This window comes from Mesoplodon mirus (assembly GCF_964341445.2).
Source record: "Mesoplodon mirus genome assembly, chromosome: 4".
Taxonomy (NCBI): domain Eukaryota; kingdom Metazoa; phylum Chordata; class Mammalia; order Artiodactyla; family Ziphiidae; genus Mesoplodon; species Mesoplodon mirus.
The window spans coordinates 103112361-103132781 of record NC_138979.1 but is presented as its reverse complement, the minus strand read 5'-3'; the positions used below and the strand labels follow the sequence as shown (position 1 = coordinate 103132781).

Below are 20421 nucleotides of genomic sequence, written 5' to 3'. Positions count from 1 at the left end.
CATCCTCTCTCTAAGGCTCCATGGTTCATATGAAGCCCTGAAAGGTGGGAACACTACAGAGGCCATGGAGGACTTCACAGGAGGAGTAACGGAGTTTTTTGAAATCAAGGATGCTCCCAGAGACATGTACAAGATCATGAAGAAAGCCATCGAGAGGGGCTCCCTCATGGGTTGCTCCATTGATGTAAGTCTAGGGTGTGGGATGCAGGGCAGGAAGCTGCCAACTACTGGGAAGCCTTACCCAGTGACTAGCAGCATAGGGCTTTCCTCTGGGACAGGGTGAATCTACTGTTTTAGGAATGTGGAACTGGTTCTCAACTTTGAAAATTGGGAATTTTTCAAAGGAGAAGAGTTTGTGGAGATTTTCAATAAAGATATTCAGCAAGGACATTCTAAGCCCTGGAATTTAGGTGGAAATAGGTCCAGAGGCCTATGTCAGTGTAGGCCTCTGTGGCCAGTGTTTCTCAGTCCCAGCATGCCACTATTAAGCTGGCCACACACTTGGCTTATGGACCTGAACCCACCAGTTCCCTAAGAAAGCCTCCCAGTCATTGAGCTTTGATTGTATCTCTCACTTGGGATACGGGCTTTGTGTTATAATCTGGGAGAAACTCAGCCTGTGCAACAAAGTGGTGTGAACTGAGACCAGAGCCAAGAGTAAGGGAATGGCAGACTGGCCAGGAGACACACCTTTCCTGGGGGCTACTCAATGTATAATAAATAGTCTTGGCGATTTCCATTGCTGAGGAAGAGCCCCAAGCTAAATTCCTGTCCCTTCCTCTCCTAGTACACCCAGTAGATGGGGAAGCTTGGGAAGATGAGCCAGCATAAAGCACCCATGGATGAACATTTTCTTTCTGCATCACTGTTCTCCATCTTTTCTGCATTCATGCTCTACTTCTCTCTCCTCTTTTCCTTTGTCCCCCACCTTCTTTCTGTCTCCTTCCCTTTCTATCACCCTCCTCTGTTTGCTTTCTCTCCCGCCCCTTCCCCTGCCCTCCCCGTCGGGCCTCAGGATGGCACAAACATGACCTATGGAACCTCTCCTTCTGGTCTGAACATGAGGGACTTGATTGAGCGGATGGTGAGGAATATGAATAACTCGGATCTCAGGGATTCAGACCTCATCCCTGAGGGATGCTCAGATGACAGACCGACCCGGGTGTGTACGCCTCTGATTGTCAGGGCTGACCATCCCTCCCACCTGCATGACCCGGCCCTGTTGTATGTGGTGTCAGACCTTCCTCAGCAGCCAGCACCTCACACACAGGCTCCTCCTGAGGCCTTCCAAGGGTCTGGGTTGGAATAACTTGCCCTCTCCAAGGCTCCTGAGGAAGGTGCGGGAGGCAGCTTTTGGAGGGAATCTCTGTGGGAGGTCCTTCAAACTCCATGGTCCAGGCAGTTTCTCTGATAACGAATTAACATGCAGAAACACAAGAGAGCCTTCATTCATTTTAAAGTACTTCTCTCCTTCTAATTTGTTCATTTATGTATTCAACACATATTTATTGAGCTCCTACTAGGCACTAGGCACTCTTCTAGCAAACAAAGATAATTCTCTCCCCTTTGTTTAGGATTCTAGTGAACAAGCAGTCTCCCCCCAACACCCCCGCCCCAGAGCTTATATTCTAGTACTTTTAGAAGTAATACGCGCCATGGAGTAAAGCAGAAGAAAAATTAAGCTATATTTTCCCCATCTAAGGATAATAACATTTGGTATACGTCCTTCTAGTATTTTTCTATGCATACTACTAATCTAAATTTTTATTTTAAAATAGCTGTCATACTGTATGTACCTCTTTGCAGCATGCTTTATTTCAGTTAGCTTTATATTCCTAATGTGGCAATGAGAATTATATTCTTAATGTGTCTCCTCTAACATTTTTTTTAGTGGCTGCACAATATTCCACCATGCAAATAAGTTATAATTTATCTACCCAATACCTTATTATTGGGAATTTAGATTGTTTTCTTTTTCTGTTCTTGGCTATTATGTTTAAATGTTACGATGAACATCCTATAAGATACATCTTTGTGTCTGTCCATGATGATTTCCTTAGGACAGATGGCCAGCAGTGGAATAGCTAGGTATGCATAAGTAATGCCACAAGAGTCATTTCAAGTGGCTCCCCCCCTTCCCTCCCCCCACCGCCTAGAACTGAGAGATGCACGCATCTCCTGCCCCCCTCCCTTTCTGTTCAGCATGGTCTGGGTCCTATAAAGACTGGAATCTGGAAGAGGCTGAGATGCAAAAAACCCTGGCCCTCCACACACCCCTCACCTTGAAAAGGCCTCCAGGCTGCTGCTCTTAAAGCTGTTATGCTATCAGGCGAAGTGAAGCCACAGAGATCCGTCTAGGGCTCACTGGGCTTTGGTGATCCTACCCCTCTGCCGAGGATCTCTTGTGGCTGCAAATCTCAAATGGAAGAGCTACCCCTGCTCCCTGAGGCACGGTCATGTCTCAGCAGGACTCTCCTCTGGCCTCCTCAGAATTCTCTCCCTGGGCGCTTTGGATTTCTTGAGCGTGTTCTGGGGGGGTGTGGAGGAAGTGAGGGGATGTGAAGATAAAGGGTTAGACCTACATGTTTCGTCTAACCCCCTTTTCCCAATCCCTTTCTCTTCCAGGAATAGTCAACCCTGGGTGGGCTCAGGGGAAGGGGAGCCCAATCCAGGGCAGCCTCCATCTGCCCCCACTTCCTCCCCTGCAGGACCCCAAGGGATCCAGAAAGGAGGGCCAGGCATGCTCTCACCCACCTCGCGCTGCAGCTCCATGTCGCTCTCCGACGGTCTGGGGAAACCACTTGTCTGGGCTGCATCTTCTTGGCTCTCTGAAAGGGCTAGTGAGGGCCTTCTCATGGCTGGGAGGCAAATTTCCAGGGCGCGGAGGAGTCCTCGTCCTCGCAGAGCCCAGGACATGAACCAGTGTGAACTTTGTCTCAGGCAGCAACCCCTGACAGGTTGTCTGGTTTTCACTCCACAGACGATTGTTCCAGTTCAGTACGAGACAAGAATGGCCTGCGGGCTGGTCAAAGGCCACGCCTACTCAGTCACTGGGCTGGAGGAGGTGAGCCTGGTGGGGCTCAGCGGGACGGGACTTGAGGGGCTACTTGGTCCTCCCGAAGTCAGGACTTGGCTTTCTGTGTCCCTTCACATCTGTAGAATTTGCCTCCAATCAGGCACACAGGCCGAGCTCCTGGGGTTGGAGGAGACCACTGGGAGTGGTAGGCGGATCTTGCCACAAGATGGTGCTCAGTTTATGTTTGTTTTTAGTGCTAAAGATAGTAATTGCCCCAACATTTCCAAAGAACAAATAGAAAGCACTTTGGTTTTATGAAGTTGATATCATGGGCTCTTGTGTTCCTTGTTTTTCATAGTCAGTTCCAAGGTTTTGCTCCCCCTGGGATGTCTGGCCTTCACTGGGTCACGTCGCAGACAGGAACCTTGTCAGGCCCCTTGTGCACAGTTGGGCGAGTTGTGCCCTGTTCACAGAGATGGGCAGAGAGGGACAGTCATCTGCAGCAGCCCATGCAGCAGACAGGAGAAAGGGCCCCTTTTTCTGATTGATCCATCTGGAAGGGACATTTTCTATAGTTCCTCAGCCAGCAGGGGCATTTTATCTAATTCACACAGAGGCACCTTGTGCTAGCAGAGCCCTACATTATATTCCCTGCCTCCTCTCCCAAAGCTCTGAATGGCCAGATGTTCACTGGGGAAATCACTTCTTAGAAGATGGCAAGGTGGTGGCCAAGCCTGACTCCTGCAGACTCAGCCCTAAGGTTCTGACCCGTCACCCTGCCATTCCACAGGGGACTTGTGATTAGTGTCCTTGACCGGGGCCAGGCAGGACAGGCCCCTGTACAAGATTCTCTCCCCACTCCCACCCCAGCCCTCAGGGCAAGACAGAAGACCCCCTTTTAGAAAGGGCCCAAAGGGAGAAAGCTTTTTCTCTTTGCTCAAGGCCCTGTACAAGGGTGAGAAAGTGAAGCTGGTGCGGCTGCGGAACCCCTGGGGCCAAGTGGAGTGGAATGGCTCCTGGAGTGACAGGTGGGTGCGGGGACCCCACGAATAGGGGACAACAAGGCCTGGGGCAAGGCAGGGCTGGGTACCGAGCCACAAGAGTACTACAAATGCTTGGTCTAAAATCACCCTTAAAACCAAGGATCCGCAGAGGAGAAGAGGGGCCGTGAGCTTCAGGAAGGGCTGGGAGCAGAGCCACAGGAACCCAGGGTCCAGAGAGCCTGCTGGTGGCCACTGTCTGGAGAGGAAAGATGGCTAGAAAGCCTGGGCTAGGTCCAGGCAGGAGGGGAGTCTTGATGCAGGGGTCTGGACGGGACAGGTGACTTCCCTTCTCGGAATCTCTGTTGCCTTATCTGTAAAATGGGAACAACGTTAGCACCAACCCCGTGGGCTGTTATGAGGAGAAAATGTGCTTGTGTCAGGAGAGCGCTTAACCAGTGCTAAGATTTCCTCTCCCTCACTATCCCCATAAAGAGATGCACAGGCCCTTTGCAAGAACTTTACTGCTTGTCACTGAGAGCAAGTGACTGGGGGCAGCAAAAATAGCACACCTGGGGAAGCTGTTATGAAGGCTCCAGAATGTTCACAAAGCCTTTATTGTCCCACCCCAATCACTGGCTCCTGACTCCGCCTCTCTGGTTGGAGAGTAGGCCCTGGAGCTCCTTTATTCCCAAGGCGGGAAGCAGGACTCAGCATCTGGGAAGGATCACACGCAGGCTGTGTGTGTCCTTCAGCCCCTGGCTTCAACATACCTCTCATCTCAGGGCACCGTAATTACTGGTTCATTCGGCCATTCATTCACTTAGCAAGTATTCGCTGAGCACCTACTGAATCCCAAGCACAGGTCTAAGCACTGGGGCCCTTCCGTGAGCAGGCAGCCTCGCTTGGTAGACCGATAAGGTGCTGATCCTGGTCTCCTTACCGTTCCCTTCTCTTATCCGTGCGACAAATCCCCAGTTCCTCAGTGTGCAGTATGTGCCAGGCCCCATGCTACTGTCTGGGGACTTAGAAATGAACGCAGAGATTCAGGGCCTGCGCTGTAGGCTTTAAGGTCCAGTGGGAAGTACAGAAAAACACTAATCGTTGAGAGAAATGCTATGGTAAGGGTCACAGAGAGGGAGCCCTTCTCCTGGTCTGGGTGGGACAGGAAGGGAGAAAGTTGCCTGGAGGGAGTGGCATTTGAACTGGGCTCTCTGCTCTGGGAAGGCCCTCAGTGCCCCATCAGTTGTCCACTCCACTGGCCCGAGTCACCCACAGGGACCCTCGCTGTGTCCTCCAGTCTCAGATCTTGGTCTCCGGCCTTAACTCACTTTCTGCCAACACCTCCACTGCAGGGATCACTGACTAGTGGGGCCCACACTAGGAGACACTCCCCCCAACTCGCTGTCACTGTGCCCCTCCTGCTGGTCTCAGGAATCTCCACTTTCCCTCCGGTATACTCTGGTTCCAAGCACTTCCTCAATCCCTTACCTCTCCAAACTAGTTTAGTTTCATTCTCCTCCACATGCCTGAAATACAGATGTGCTTTATTTCCTCCTTCTTCGGGAGAAAGAGTGTGTAAAACTGCCCAGGCTTTTAAAACACAAAACTGGAATGTTTCGTGGGGTGGCAGGAGGAAGGAGAAGTTTACATGTTTGGTCTTTCTCTCAGTAACTCAGACAGCTACTTATTAGATGACGGGTCTGTTCTAAAAGTTTTGCATGTGTTATTTCATTTCTTGCTCATCACAGCCCTGTGAGTAGGTGATATAATCATTCCCCTTTTGCAGTTGAGAAAACAGAAGCTGAGAGGGGTGAAGTGACTTGCCCAAGGTTACAGCTAGTACTGGTATGATTAAATTGAAATCCCAGTTTACCTATTTCCAGAGCCCAACTCCTAACTTTAAAGTGTGAGGAATGGTTAAAGATTCAGCCAGAGAAGAGTCAAGCCCTTATAAACCATTCAAAAAGTGTGGTCTTAATCCTGAGGATGGTGGGAAGCAATTATTGGGTTTTACACTGAGGGTACCAGATCAGATTTGCATTTCGATGGTTCACACTGGCTGCAGTTTGGAGATGACCTATTCTCTGAACTTATTCATATTTCTCTGACACCTCCTGTCCCAACTCACACCAGGCCTTCCCTTTCTTTTTCCTTCCCTAACTCCTCCACTCTCCCTCCAGTTGGAAGAACTGGAGCTTTGTGGACAAGAACGAGAAGGCCCGTCTGCAACACCAGGTCACGGAGGATGGAGAGTTCTGGTGAGTCCAGGACCCAAGAGGACCCTGCAGGGTAAGGGACGGGGTGGGAGCTGAAATCTCAAGCCTCCATCCCCGGACAGAGGCCGTCAGATTCCAGCCCTTGGGACATCTGGGCCCTGTTCCCCAAATCCAGAGACCCAGCAAGACTGAGGTTTTGAGAGGAGCCCAAGAGTCATGGTGATGACTGAGCCCAGGACCGGGCCAGCATGCTGTGGCTCCCACCTCTCTTGTGCCCCTCCACCGATGCACGCTGCTCCAGCCACTTGCTCCCTCCTGGCCTCCGCAGGGCTGTTTCCTGAGCCGAGGAAGCTCTACTTACTCTGCTCAGTCAATGCCCCCCTCACCCTCACCCAGATCATTTCTACTCAGCCTTCAAGTCTCAGATTAAAGGGAACTTTCTTCAGGATCCCCTTGTTTTCCTCAGGATTGGGATTAATTTATCTGTGATACTCATCACGTTTACAATTGCTTGCTTCATCGTCTGTCCTTCCCCAACTATCTCTCTTTCCCCTGGCCCAGCGCCTGAGCCCGGTGGAGGGGCACACAGTAACACTTTGGAGAACTGAATTGCTGCCAAGCTCTCCCATCAAGAACACATGAGTTTGAGTCGTTATTGCAAAGGACACGTCAGAACTGACAGTACTGACCCTAAAAAGGAAGGACAGGGTCCTCTCTAGGATCATGACCAAGTGGCTCTGGACTATTTCATTGTGCTGTGTTAGCCCTGGAGTCTTACCTTTCCCAGCCTCCCATATGGGTCTCTCTCCTCTTCCAACCTCTCAGGATGTCCTATGACGATTTCATCTACCATTTCACAAAGCTGGAGATCTGCAACCTCACAGCTGATGCCCTGGAGTCCGACAGGCTTCAGACTTGGACAGTGTCCGTGAACGAGGGCCGCTGGGTGAGGGGCTGCTCTGCTGGAGGCTGCCGCAACTTCCCAGGTGGGAGATGCTCTGGATGGGGGAAGGGTCCAAGCAGAACAAGTTCCAGGTAGAAGAGTATTAAGTAGCATTTGCTGAGTCTCTACGAAGTCCCAGACACACATTATCTTATTAAACTGTCCCCATTTTACTGAGAAGGACACCTCCATGCTGAGGAGTTTGCATTAAGGAGCTGGTAACAACCTTTAAGCAGGTTATTATGTCAGAACAGGACTGTGTTCATAACGCTGAGGATGGGACTGGAGGACTGAGTTAGCAGCTTCTGCAAGGATTCAAGCCAGAGATGAGGAAAGCCTAGGCCAAGTCAGGAGCAGCAGAGATGGGGGGGGGGGATGGGGCAGGTTGAGGGGAGGGAATACTGGGTGATGTGGAGAAGGAAGAACTTCAAGATTCCCACTCTGGGGGCCTGAGTACATGGTGCCAGGGAGGTAACATGAAACACACAAGAGAAAAACAATCGGTGAAATTTTTTGTTTGTTTTTTTGGATGGAGTTGGTTGTGGGAGGGGAGGGGAGGGAGGGGAGTTTACTTTGGGACATGGGAAGTCTGAGGCACCTGTAAATATCCAGGTGAATATGTGTGACAGAGAACTGGATGCACGGATAAGAATGGTACTTGACTCTATGATAGGGACTCAATATAGATTTGTGGAAGGAAGGAAGAAAGGATGGAAAGAAGAGAAGAAGGAAAGGAGGGAAGAAGGGAGGAAGGGATGAAGGGAGGGAGGAAGAAAAAAAGAAAGATAAAAGGGACAAAGGGAGAGAGTCAAAAAGAGAGATTGAGGCTGGGATCTGCAGCTCAAGTGTCACCAGCGTGCAGGGAGCAGTTGGGAGTTGATAAGACAGCCTAGGGAGGTAGAAAGATGGGGTGAGAGAAGAGGCCTAGGACAAAATCCCAGGGACAAACAACACTGACGAGGCAGGTGAGGAAAGTGAAACCATCAGCAAAGACAGAGAATGAAAGTTCAGAGAGGAAGGAGCCACACAGGCATCAGCGCAGCCCCATCTGTATAAAGGTGTAAAGGCTACCCCCCACACACCAAATAATTAGACAGATGCCTGGATCATTTTTTTTCCGTACATATTTGAGCACCTAGGTGTGGTGGAAGAGATAAATAGGTTCCCTCTGTCTCATCTCCCATCCTGCCTTGTCTGAGAGGCAGATCTGAATGTACACCTCCTTTCTGCGGGGCACAGACACTTTCTGGACCAACCCTCAGTACCGTCTGAAGCTCCTGGAGGAGGACGACGACCCTGACGAGTCCGAGGTGATCTGCAGCTTCCTGGTGGCCCTGATGCAGAAAAACCGGCGGAAGGACCGGAAGCTGGGGGCCAACCTCTTCACCATCGGCTTCGCCATCTACGAGGTGCGCCGTCCCTGATCAGCTTCAGACCACCTTTTCAGGAAGGAGGTTTTCAGGGGGCGTCCCAAGGGGTCCCCCGGCTTCCCCAATACCCATGACCCCCCCCAAACTCCTGATATCGGGCCCACTTGTGTCAGAACCTCTTAGAAGTTTGTAACGAGTGGAAAAAAAAAAACCGTCTAGGGGAGGTGGAGGGGGGCCAGGGCTCTCCAGGTAGGTACACGGGGAGTCAGACCCCTGCATTTGCTCTATGATTGCTAGCATGCCCTTTTGGCAAGCTTTCCATCCCCATTCAGATCTGAAATCACAGAATCTGAGCACCTTCCTTTTCTGTTTCTCCCCAAGGTTCCCAAAGAGGTATAGAAGTGGAGCAGCCAGCAGTGCGTGCAGCGTTACCCGGGGGCCTGTGTCCACCTGTGGCACATCGGGGAGCCTCCTGTGGGGTTTGTGGGCAGGACTAAATAGGAGAGGGCCTTGCCCTCATTACTCAGCTCCAGAGCCAGGGCCTCAGGGTACTGCATGGCCTCCTGACCACGGCCCCTACAATGTGCCCTTTCACCCCTCCCGCCAGAGACCATCGCACACTCACACACTCGCTCACACTCACACACAGGGTCACACAGACACATTCTGAGGCTGACTGCCCTCTTTGGGGTGGAGGGATCGCCTCCCTCAGACCCCAGCCACAGCTCCCCCTGCCTCCTTGGGGTCCTTCCCCAGCCTAGAGGTGATCTGGAGCTAAGCAGCGGCAGTTCTGGTAAGTGGCCCTGAGTGGGGGATGCCAGAGTCAACACTCACTTCTGGATCAGAACAGAAAAGGAAGGGGATATGGATGGAGTACAGAGCTCCAGGAATGTTGAACTACTTGAGGCCTTAGGAATCAGAAGTCGGGAGGTCATGACTGTGAAATGGGTGACCAGGGAATCGGCAAGGAGGACTCCCTGGAGGAGGACTGAGCAGGACAGAGTGTCCCTCCCGAGGGGCTCAGGTCCCTTGGGCTCTTCTCTCCCTCAGATGCATGGGAACAAGCAGCACCTGCAGAAGGACTTCTTCCTGTACAACGCCTCCAAGGCCAGGAGCAAAACCTACATCAACATGCGGGAGGTGTCTGAGCGCTTCCGCCTGCCTCCCAGCGAGTACGTCATTGTGCCCTCCACCTATGAGCCCCACCAGGAGGGGGAATTCATCCTCCGGGTCTTCTCTGAGAAGAGGAACCTCTCTGAGTGAGTCCCAGCCTGGCTTTTCCCCCTAAGAGCCCACATGGCCCATTCCAGAGATTAGAGGTGTGAGGCAGCTGGACAGGTCTCCTCCAGGAGTCCTGGGATATGCTGACCAGGCTGTGCCTCTTCCCCTGTTCCCAAGCCACTGGCCACTTCTCCCCTACATCTATCCACCCCACAGATAGTTATCGAGCACCTGCTATGTCCCAGGCACTCTTCCTCTAGGCACTGAGGATACAGCAGTGAGTTAAACAGAAGGAAATCCCTGCCCTCATGGAGCTTAACATTCTAGCATGAGACAACAATGTACAGGAAAAAGTATACAGAGTATATTAGATTTAGATAAGTGATAAGGAGAAAAAATAAAGTGGGAAGAGGGGTAGGAGCAGTTGGGTTGATTGAACTTTTAGGATTAGGATGACCAAGGAGGGCAGCAAGGCCACATCCTGCCCTCTTGGTCAGATGAGTTCATAGGTCTTGCCACTTTGACCTCTGTCCCTAAAAGAAGCACAAGGTCCATGGATAGGTGGCTGGGTAATGCACTCGGGGAAATCTGGACAAAGCCAACAAGAAGCCCTGTGTCTGCACTTGGCTGCAGGGAATGATACCTGTGGTGGAGGAAGTTAGTTCCTGGGGTTCTCTTGAGGTCAGTGCCAACTTGACTCTGAGAAGCCAGGTGACCTGAGCAAATCCCCTCTGTGCTTCCTACTTACTCCTGGTGACACTGAGATACCCTCATGTTTGTGTTCCTCACAGGGGAGTTGAGAATACAATCTCCGTGGATCGGCCAGTGGTAAGTGGTTTGGCTCTTATGTGTGAGAAGGCCCAGGGCACAGGTGGGTGATGGAGGGGAGAGTGGGTATCAGCAGAGGGACGTGGGAGTCTGGGGTGTGCAGAGCAATTACTCCGTGTTACTGCAACTTCTTTGTGGCATGGCCTGAAGTCATGAGACTTACGTCCTGGGGATATTTAGTTAGTCCAGGGGCTAGAAGGACAGAAGAGAGTCCTAGAAGGAGAAGCAGTTTGAACAATTAGGGGGAGGGATCAAGGCCACAGGAAGGGATGACAACAGCAGCAGCCAGCTCTGGATTCTGAGTTAGAATCTCACATAGAAAAAAACCAGCTCTACACTGGCTCTGGAGTCAGCGTCAAAACCCGGGTCCTCCACCTGCCAGCTCTGTGACCTAGACAAGTTATGTAACTCCTCTGACTCAGTTTCCTACTCTGTAAAATAGGGATGGTAATATGTGCCTTGCAAGGCTTTTGTGAGCTTTGAATCAATGAGATCATGTACATGAAGGGTCTGGCAAAGCACAGGCCCTTAAATGGTGATTATTGTTCACGTGTTTTACATCTTAGAAGGTACTTCTCACATGTGTCATCTCACTTGATCCTTGCAAGTTTTCTGAGATGTAATACTAAGGTCATTCTCCCTGATTTTCAAGTAAGGAAGCAGAGGCTCAGTGGGGTTAAATGGCTCCCTTGAATTCACAGAGCTTGTAAATGGCAAGGCTGGAACTCACATCCAGATTCTCTGAGCCCAGACTCAGGCTCTCTCCCTCATCCCATGCCAAGGTCTGTCCCCCCCAGGGTGGGAGGCCCAGGGTTAGATACACAGGGCTGGTGTGTGTTGGGGTCTCCTTGTGTTGAGGAGTCTTGTGACTGCCTTGGACTTTGGGCTCTGGCTAATAAATTGTCCCTTGTGTTCTGTGGGTGTCCCCTGGGCCAATAAGCAGACAGCAAATGCCCCACTGAGTTGTCTTCTGGGTAGTGACACTCATGGTTCTAATCCTGACCCTGTGCTAGTGGCAGACCTCCAAGTGCCTTCTGAATTATCACAGACGTTGGCTTTAGTTTTAAGTGCATTTGGTACTAGTCTCATCTTTTGAATGTCAGTAATCAGTGTATTTATCAGACGTTGCAAACGCAAAAGCTTACGGGGACTGGCACTTCACCTACCTGAGTGGAGCAGGCAGGCATGGGGGTTTTGGTGTCCCTACACTGGTATATTTGCCTGTAGTTCTCAACTGACACTTGGTTTCAGTGTCGGAGAGACAACTGGTGCGGTGGTGTCTGCAGCAATCTGGAGGGTGCAGAGAGCTGCTGCTCCCAGCTCCCTGGATTGCTGTCACAGGGGGTCACAGGCCCGTGCGGCCTGCCAGGCCTTCTAATTTTACCAAAAAAACAAAACCCAAAACTCTGTAAGTCAAATAAAATTCATTTTCAGGCCAGTTTGGGTGAGCCACTTTTTTTGGTGTTTTAGTAACCAACTTCATTAAAAAATACAAAACATCTGCCAGAAGATCCCCTTCCTTGGCCATGTCCAATAGCAGAGTGGACTATAGAAGCAAAGCCATAGCAGCCGCCAGTCTCTGGGCCTGGAGAATTCTCTTCTCCTTTCACCCTCCAGTCCCATTTGGCTCCATGTGACCTGGATTTCTGGACCCTGGAACCTCACCCCACACTGAGGACCAGGTCACAGGGAAGCCAAAAGCCACTGGGTTTTCTGGGAACTTGCTTTTCACTTATTCTGCATTTATTATTTCCTTTCCTTGTGCAGAAGAAGAAAAAAACCAAGGTGGGTGTAAGAGGGTGAGTGGGCAGAGAGCACGGCGTGTGTGTGCGCATGAGCATGCGTGCACTGGACTTGCCCCCTCCCCCCAGCCCTCCACCTCCTTGCCTGAGCTCCTGTGGCATCTGTGGGTACACAGCAACGATAGCTAACGCTTGCCGAGCAGAGGCTACGTGCCAGGCACTCTTCTAGGTGTTTTCCATGGATTCTCTCAACCCTCACAGCAACTCTATCAGATTGGTACAGGCAGACCTCGGAGATATTGCAGGTTCAGTTCCAGACCAGCACAATAAAGCGAGTATCGGAATAAAGCAAGTCACACGAATTTTCTGGTTTCCCAGTGCATATAAAAGTTATGTGTACACTATACTGTAGTCTATTAAATGTGCAATAGTATTAAAACTAAAAAAAAAGTACATACCTTAATTAAAAATACTTTATTGCTAAAAAATGCTAATCATCATCTGAGCCTTCAGCAAGTCACAGTAGTAACATCAAAGATCACTGACTGCAGACCACCATAACAAATAACATAATAATGAAAAAGTCTGAAATACTGCAGGGATTACCAAAATGATACAGAGACACAAAATGAGCAAATGCTGTTGGGAAAATGGCACCGATAGACTTGCTCAACACGGGGTTGCCACAAACCTTCCATTTGTAAAAAGCGCAGTATTTGCAAAGCACAATATAACAAGGTATGCCTGTACTACTATTATCTCCATTTTCAAAGGAAGAAAAGGTACAGACAGATTGACTAACTTGCCCAAGACCACACAGCCAGCAAGTGGCAGAACCAGCCCTTGGAACCAGGAGGTCTGGCTCTGCAGTCTGTGCTCTGAACCACCATGTTATATTGCCCGCTCAGAAGAGGGAGGGAGAGGATGGCCCTCCAGTGAAAATGGGCCTGACATGGGGGCCTGCAAAAGCCAGAAGGAGCACCTCTTCTTTCTCAGAAACCGGTTTGGCTAAGCTAAGCAAGGCTTGATTCTTGTGGGTAATGGCAATGGGTTCTGTTCCTCAAGGGACAGTGAGAGAGTTGTGTGAGGATTTCCATGGAGAGTGAGGGCCTTGTGATGCCAGCTGCCTGCTCTGCAGACAGGATGGCTCCTTCTCCCCCCTTCTATTTCCCTGCCTGCTCCCCACCCCTCCTTTTTTCTTAGCTTTCTGGGGAAGGGGTGGTGAGGACGCCCAGAGGGGCTGTCACTGCCAGGGCTCTTGTTCCAGGTGAAGCCTGTTGCAAATCCCCTCCTAGACAGTGACCTCTCTCTCTGAACTAAGCCCCCCTAAGTCATGGGCCCTGATGGACTCTGCTGTGCGTGTCCAGATGGCAAAGGGGAAAGGGGAAGAGAAGCCTCACTGGCACAGCCCCAGAGGAGCTGCTCAACGTGACTGGTTTAAAGGGGGAGAAATGAGGAGAGCTACCTGGGCAGCTTCCCCTCCTGGGGTCTTAAGGAATAGTCCCTCCTGGGTGTTCTGGTTAAGACCACTTTGCTGTAAGAACACCATCACTAAAGGTGACCATGTGTGCTAAGATAAGAGCATCTCAGGGGCCTCAGATGAAAGCTTCCATCTGAGACCAAGGTCACTGTTTCCCTTGTGTGGTTTTGCAACTCGAGATTACAGTTGTAATCAACCCCATCCTTGCTCCATTCACCCCATAACTTCCCCATAGTCATCAGGGTGGTAGCGCCTACAATAATGGTGCCCCTTTTAGAATTCTGGTTTGACCACCCAGAGTGCCATCCAGAAATGACTGACCTTTGGGCATCCTCAAGCCCGCGGAGCAGTAGCCATAGGCTATCAGACAAGGTTTGGTGTTAGTGTTCATGAGAGCGTCTGGAAGGATCCGTCACAGGGGTCCTCCAAGCACTGGTGCTGATGCAGACCAGAGCTGAGATTCATCAAGCACCTAAGCACCTAACACTGCATGTTAAGGCACTGTGCTGGGGGTAAAATATACATTGTTTTCATTACAACAGTATCTACAAGGTAGGTGCTGTTATGATTCCCCTTTTATAGATGAGGAGAAAGACTCAGAAGTACTTGCCTAAGGACACACAACTAATGGAACTGGAAATCATATTTGTCTGCTCCAAAACCCATGTTTCTTGCCCTCAGCTCTCTGGTGCAGGCCCCTTGTACTCCATTGCCTGTGTTGCCCAGACCCACACTTGGGCCCCAAGATGTGTGCCTGGCAGGGGTGCCCCATGGCCACACCATGTCCATGGGCACACATCCCCGCTTCAGACTGTGAGCCCCACTTGCTCTGGGATTCCCTACAAGCATCAGTTACTTGAACAAGACCCTTTGCTTGGAAGGCAGAGCAAGCCAAGGTGTTTGGGGCCTGCTGGGAGCCAAAGCCGGGGAAGCTCTTTCCATACATATGTCTGTCCATTTGTGCTGTCCCATACGAACAGTATGGAAAGGTAAATGGGGACTCAGAGAGCGGTCAGGTTCCATTTCTGCTCTGAGAGACTCTTATTGCCCCCTTGCTCTCTGCACTGCAGCCACCAGCCTAGCCTTTCTCCTCTGGCTTTCCCTGTGAGATGTATACACCAACCAGTACTGGCACAGCATGGCAGCTGCTCTCCACCCTTTTATATCCTCCTCACTTGCATGAGCATGTCTGGCAAATAACCCTTATATTTGTGTAGCATCTTAAATGTTTTTGCAATACAGTTTTACATTCAGTATCCCATGTGATCCCCATAAGAGCCCAATGAGAAAGGCAAAGCAGGTTTTATCATCCCCATTAATGGATGAGTAAACCGAGTCCAGAGGATATTTCTCAGATGTGAGGGGTACGGCTGGGACGCCAGCCAAGTGTTCTGACCTCACTCACTGACCATGCCATTAATCAGAGTCCTTTTTTCAATGTGTCCTCTGCCGAGTCCTAGAGGTTCCTTGGAGGTGCCTCAGTAGCTGCCACGGTGATGTGGGGACGCTGAGGGAAAAGAGCTCTGCCTTCTTCATCAAGCAGAGAAGCTCTGTTTTTAATGACTTCTGGGGAAATTTAATTTGAACAGGGCTTCCATTTGAAAAAAAAAATCTACAAAATACTTGAAAATCACTGCACTAGATCATGCTGCTTTTAGCATTCTTAGCATTTTCACGTGTACTAACTACCTTGCTTAATCCTCAAAATTCTACCATGAGGAGATAAGGAACTGAAGTCCAGAGAGACTTAGCATCTTTCCCCAAGTCACACAGCTTGTTAGTGGCAGAGATGGAGGTGAAACGGAGGTTCAGGAACTCCCAGCTCTGCTCTTTCCCTTTTCACTGGACAAAGCTGGTCCAGGAGGGAGGCTGCCTCCTTGTGCCCGCACAGCCAGTAATCCTTGTTTCCTTCCTGACCCCTCCCCACTTCCCTCCTCTCTCCAGCCTATCATCTTCGTTTCAGACAGAGCAAACAGCAACAAGGAGCTGGGTGTGGACCAGGAATCAGAGGAGGGCAAAGACAAAACAAGCCCTGATAAGCAAGCAAAATCCCCACAGGTTTCCGAGCATGTGCATGAAAGGGGTAGCCAGCACATAACTGAGGTCTATCCTCTTGGGGTGCATGGGGGTTGGAGGGGCCACAGGGGTGGGGTGTCCCTTTAACATCTAGAGGTTTCGGTTTGTCCCACTGACCTTTTCTCTCATCAAGTTCTCCTAAAATTTGGGATGCTGCTTGGGTGAATGTCTTGGGGTTGGCTGCCACAACAAGCTGGTCCTAGGCCTGGGAAGGACAGGCTGAGCCTCCCCACTGGAGCCCATCCAGCCAGGAAAGAAAGAGGGATGCAAAGCCTACGACAGAAGCAGCTTGAGATGGAACAACTCGTTTCCTGGTGTCACTAACAATGGGGAGGATAAAGAACAGTAGTGGAAAAGGGGGATGACACCAGAAATGGAGTCCTCCAGAGCTCAGGGGACGGTGTTAGAGGGGGGAGAGGTGATCAGATAGATAAAGCTTCCAGGAGGTTATAGACTAAGAGGCAAAAGTACACAGATAAATCCAGGGCTATCTCTATCCTGTAGTGCCCATGCAACGGAGTGGGGAGGGGAGGAGGGTCCTCTGAAGATTTGGCCTTGATGAGAGAGGCAGCTGGAGCTATCAGATTGGTCTGGCCCCCTCTGCCCTGCTGGGGCTGGTCTGGTTGGGATGGTCAGGCTCAAAACAGTGGAGGGGGCTCTAGCAGCTGGGGATGGGGGGAGAGGACCAAGAGGGCTGTCATTACATGATTGCAGAGCTAGTATACCTCCTCTGGTTAGAATGTCTGAGCTGCGGGGGTATGGAGTGAAGGGTCACTTGGGCCTAGACGATCCTCACTCCAGATCACCAGGGTCAGCCGAAAAAGAAGAGCATTTGCCCTGTACCCAGCTCCTGCTGCCACCTAGGGCTGTTTTAGGTACCTGGCTCCTTCAGTCCAGAAGGAACTTTCCTCTCGGGTCTGCCCATCTCCCTGGTCCTCACCAACCAGTTTTCCTTTGCGCTTCCATAGTCAGAGCCTGGCAGCGCCGACCAGGGAAGTGAGGAACAGCAGCAATTCTGGAACATTTTCAGGCAGATAGCAGGCGATGTGAGTACCTCCAACCCCGACTCCCACAGACACTCCTCTCCTTGATTAATTGCTCAATTTGCCAGTTATTTCATTATGGTTCAGTAGAGGTCATTTTGGCTTTTGGTGGAAACAGGGTGTATGAGTGTAGTGCAGAAATCCACAAGTGAAGTCCTCGAGTTTTTGACCAACACACCCACTGGGTGGCTCTGAGCTGCCCACTGCAGTCTGGTCAGCCGAGGCTGCAGTGTGTCTTCCCCAGAAGAGCCCCAGCTTCCCCACGACAGAATAGCCCTGGCAGGGACTTTACAACCATGGACAGCCGGGATTTGTTTTGCAAAGCCTCTGCTCCATCAGTTGCTGTACTCTTGAACAATGACTCTCTTCCCCCTTCCTCCTCAGGACATGGAGATCTGTGCAGATGAGCTCAAGAATATCCTTAACAGAGTTGTGAACAAACGTGAGTGGCTCAGACTCTGTGAGAAACAGGTGGGTGGTGGGGGCAGGGTGTGTGCAGTTATCTGAAAGCAGCTCCTCACTCTTCTCCATACCTCCCAGATAAGGATCTGAAGACACAAGGCTTCACGCTGGAGTCCTGCCGTAGTATGATTGCTCTCATGGACGTATCCTTCCTGCCACCCCTTCCCAAGCCTCTGTCATCAGCCCCTGTGCAGCCTCTGGGGGCTAGGGCAACAAATGAAGTGGTGGGGGGGGCCCAGTCAAGCAGAGGAGCTCAAATTCATGCCCGAGGAAAGATTTAAGGAGGCCCTGAGTTAGAACTTCCTGGCTGCTGGTCTGAAAGGGGCTGTTGGAGGAGGTACAGTTGGGAAGAACATTGGCCCCTGCTCTTAACCTCAGGCCTGGGATTCTGCCTGGGGCCCTGCCTAACGAAAGTGGTCCTTAGGAGAAAGGTTCCCTGGGTTACAGAGCAGGCATTAATTTTGACTCGGGAAGCATAGAGGTGGGTGTTAAATACCAGGACAGGGCAGAGTGGGATATCCTGGGCAAAGCTCTCCTATGGGGCTACCTTCCCTGCACAGCCGCCTAGAAAGCCCTCTCCCCATCCAGGGGGATTTTGCTATGTGCCCTGTAGCCCTGACTTCCTTCCTCCAGACAGACGGCTCTGGGAGACTGAACCTACAAGAGTTCCATCACCTCTGGAAGAAGATTAAGGCCTGGCAGGTGGGATGAGAGAACGAAGGTGGGAGTGAGGGAGGGATTGATTCAGAGATTCAGTGTGTGACCTCTGTCCTCAAATTTTTTATGGCCAGAAAATTTTCAAGCACTACGACACAGACCAATCCGGCACCATCAACAGCTACGAGATGCGAAATGCAGTCAATGACGCAGGTGTGGGGAAGAAAGGGGGTGGCCAGGATGCGGACTGGAGCCGGTGGGAGCAGGAATGGGAGGGGAGAATGGGGCCACTTGGGCCCTACTAGAGAAAGGAATGAGAGAGGGCTTCTCGCTTTCCTCTCCCAGGACCCAGAGTGACCAGGAGGCAGGGGAGATAGCACGCAGGCCTGAGGGCTCCAAGCCTACCCCCACCTCTCCTGTGCTCCCCCCACAGGCTTCCACCTCAACAACCAGCTCTACGACATCATCACCATGCGCTATGCAGACAGGTCCATGAACATCGACTTCGACAGCTTCATCTGCTGCCTCCTCAGGCTGGAGGGCATGTTCAGTAAGTGGACAGCTACCCTTTTGCTCTCTTTGCCCCTCCTGCCCCCTCTCCTGCGGCGACAGCTGTGGTGGCGGGAATCTCCACTAATTGACCTACTGTATGACCTTGGACAAATCCCAATCTACTCTATTCAGATTGAACAAAGGTGAAGGGCCTCTTCAGGCTCAGAATGGGATGGCAAAGGGAGGGTTACTGGCGGTACTCTGCCTGGTAGATTTTTGTGCTGAAGAGCAGCACTTAGCACACGGTCCTGTTAAGGGAAGGTAGAGCAGTGGAGGGGGACTGAGCCTTTAACTGGCCTCTGGCCTGTGCGTTCTTCCACACAGGAGCTTTTCATGCATTTGACAAGGATGGTGACGGTATCATCAAACTCAACGTTCTAGAGGTAAAGCCTAATAGAAGCAGTACAATCCCCCTGTACCTTAAAATTCGAGGTAGAGGAATCCATGAGGAAGACTGGACACACTATGCGCTCCTCACTTCCCAACGGTGGTGGAGGGATGGGATGGGAAAGGAACATAAAGGGAAGCTCACGGCTCAGCAGGATGTGGCTCATCGGGAACGTGTACTGGGGGAAGGCTCCAAAGAGGCCTCAGTTCTACAATGACTTTATGCTGGAAAATATGTACCTTCTAGGAGAGATCTGTGGGAAGGATGCAGTAAACTGCTGCTTCTCAGAAAATCTTCCCAGTGTCTGGCATGCTGGGGACTGTCCCTTTCCTCTACCCTGTTAGATCCCTAGGGCTGGGCTCTCTTTTCTTGTTTGCATTCTGATCTTGGGACTTCCTCTTTCAGTGGCTGCAGCTCACCATGTATGCCTGAACCAAGCTGGCCTCATCCAAGGCCATGCAGGATCACTCAGGATTTCAATTTCACCCAACAGAGCTAGAGCCACTTACCTCAAAGGACACAGTAGCTGCACCCCCAGCAGACCTCCAGGCACCTCATTGGTCTTGTTCCTCCTCTATGCACTTCCTTCTCAGCCTCAGGGTATCTGTCCATCTGTCATGCCCAGCCTCACCCTTTAGTTAAGGAATGGGGAAGGGAGAACAACTCTGTCCCTGTGCCACATGGAGGCAAGTGTCTCTGTCTGCCCCAGCTAGCCATGGCCCAGTGACATCTTTGCTTGGAGTCTGAGTGGCCTCAGCTCTGAAGCAAACACTCCCTTTAGCTTGCCCTCGGCTGTTCACAGAAGCATTTGCCAGTGGCACTCAACACTTCCTGGTGCCAGAGCCCTCTATCACCTTTATATTCTCCCACTCACGGGACAGCAGCCCAGTGAGCATTTGGTTCTGCCTGACTGTTTCAGGATGGGCCTGCTCCAGAGTAAACTAGCTCAGCGGAAGAGGGCTGGACACTTTGGGTTATCTGACTCATACGTTTGGTTGCATTTTGAAAAAAGGTGATCTAAATAAAGGCACCTGTATAGCTGGCTTGATCATGTTTTGTTTTCTCACATTTAGATGTCAGCCATAGCAGGGATGAGTAGCTCCAATCTTACCTATCACGTATAGAGAGCCGTAGTTTCAGAACACAGCAATGGAAAATACACACATACACAAATAAATCCTAAACCCCACTTTAATCATGCCTTTTGCTATTTCTTGAGCACAGGAATCACTCAAATACTTTCCAAGACACATGAGGAAAGGAAGGGGAATAGCTGTTGGTGTCTAGATCAAGACAAAATGGGTCACCTATAACCAGAGGGGCCAGTTACCTGAGTGTAATGGAGCAGAGATAAAGTTTTTAATCCTAGTTCCTCCACTAATATTGACCTACTGTATGACCTTGAATAAATCCTTATATGTAGCTGTCTGCCGAGCTTATCTGG

At 50.9% G+C, this 20421-nt stretch overlaps 1 protein-coding gene across 3 annotated transcripts in view; it reads left to right on the top strand.

Moving 5' to 3' along the window:
* The window catches only part of CAPN3 (calpain 3), a gene marked incomplete at its 5' end in the record, with an annotated part of 48714 nt that extends 28303 nt beyond the window's left edge, over nucleotides 1-20411 (top strand). For 2 of the 3 annotated variants that reach the window (XM_082619154.1, XM_082619155.1), the window contains 16 exons: nucleotides 16-184; nucleotides 2981-3064; nucleotides 3959-4044; nucleotides 6180-6257; nucleotides 7041-7201; nucleotides 8398-8567; nucleotides 9579-9787; nucleotides 10541-10577; nucleotides 16844-16921; nucleotides 17303-17360; nucleotides 17459-17523; nucleotides 18014-18082; nucleotides 18172-18250; nucleotides 18471-18587; nucleotides 18914-18972; nucleotides 19383-20411. In XM_082619154.1, the coding sequence (XP_082475280.1) occupies nucleotides 16-184; nucleotides 2981-3064; nucleotides 3959-4044; nucleotides 6180-6257; nucleotides 7041-7201; nucleotides 8398-8567; nucleotides 9579-9787; nucleotides 10541-10577; nucleotides 16844-16921; nucleotides 17303-17360; nucleotides 17459-17523; nucleotides 18014-18082; nucleotides 18172-18250; nucleotides 18471-18587; nucleotides 18914-18972; nucleotides 19383-19409 (1546 nt within the window). In that variant the 3' untranslated portion in view covers nucleotides 19410-20411. Of the gene's footprint in view, nucleotides 1-15; nucleotides 185-1015; nucleotides 1163-2980; nucleotides 3065-3958; nucleotides 4045-6179; nucleotides 6258-7040; nucleotides 7202-8397; nucleotides 8568-9578; nucleotides 9788-10540; nucleotides 10578-12344; nucleotides 12363-15743; nucleotides 15858-16843; nucleotides 16922-17302; nucleotides 17361-17458; nucleotides 17524-18013; nucleotides 18083-18171; nucleotides 18251-18470; nucleotides 18588-18913; nucleotides 18973-19382 lie in introns of all 3 variants that reach the window. The other variant, XM_082619153.1, reaches the window with a different exon arrangement.
* Between the last annotated feature and the right edge of the window lie 10 nt (nucleotides 20412-20421).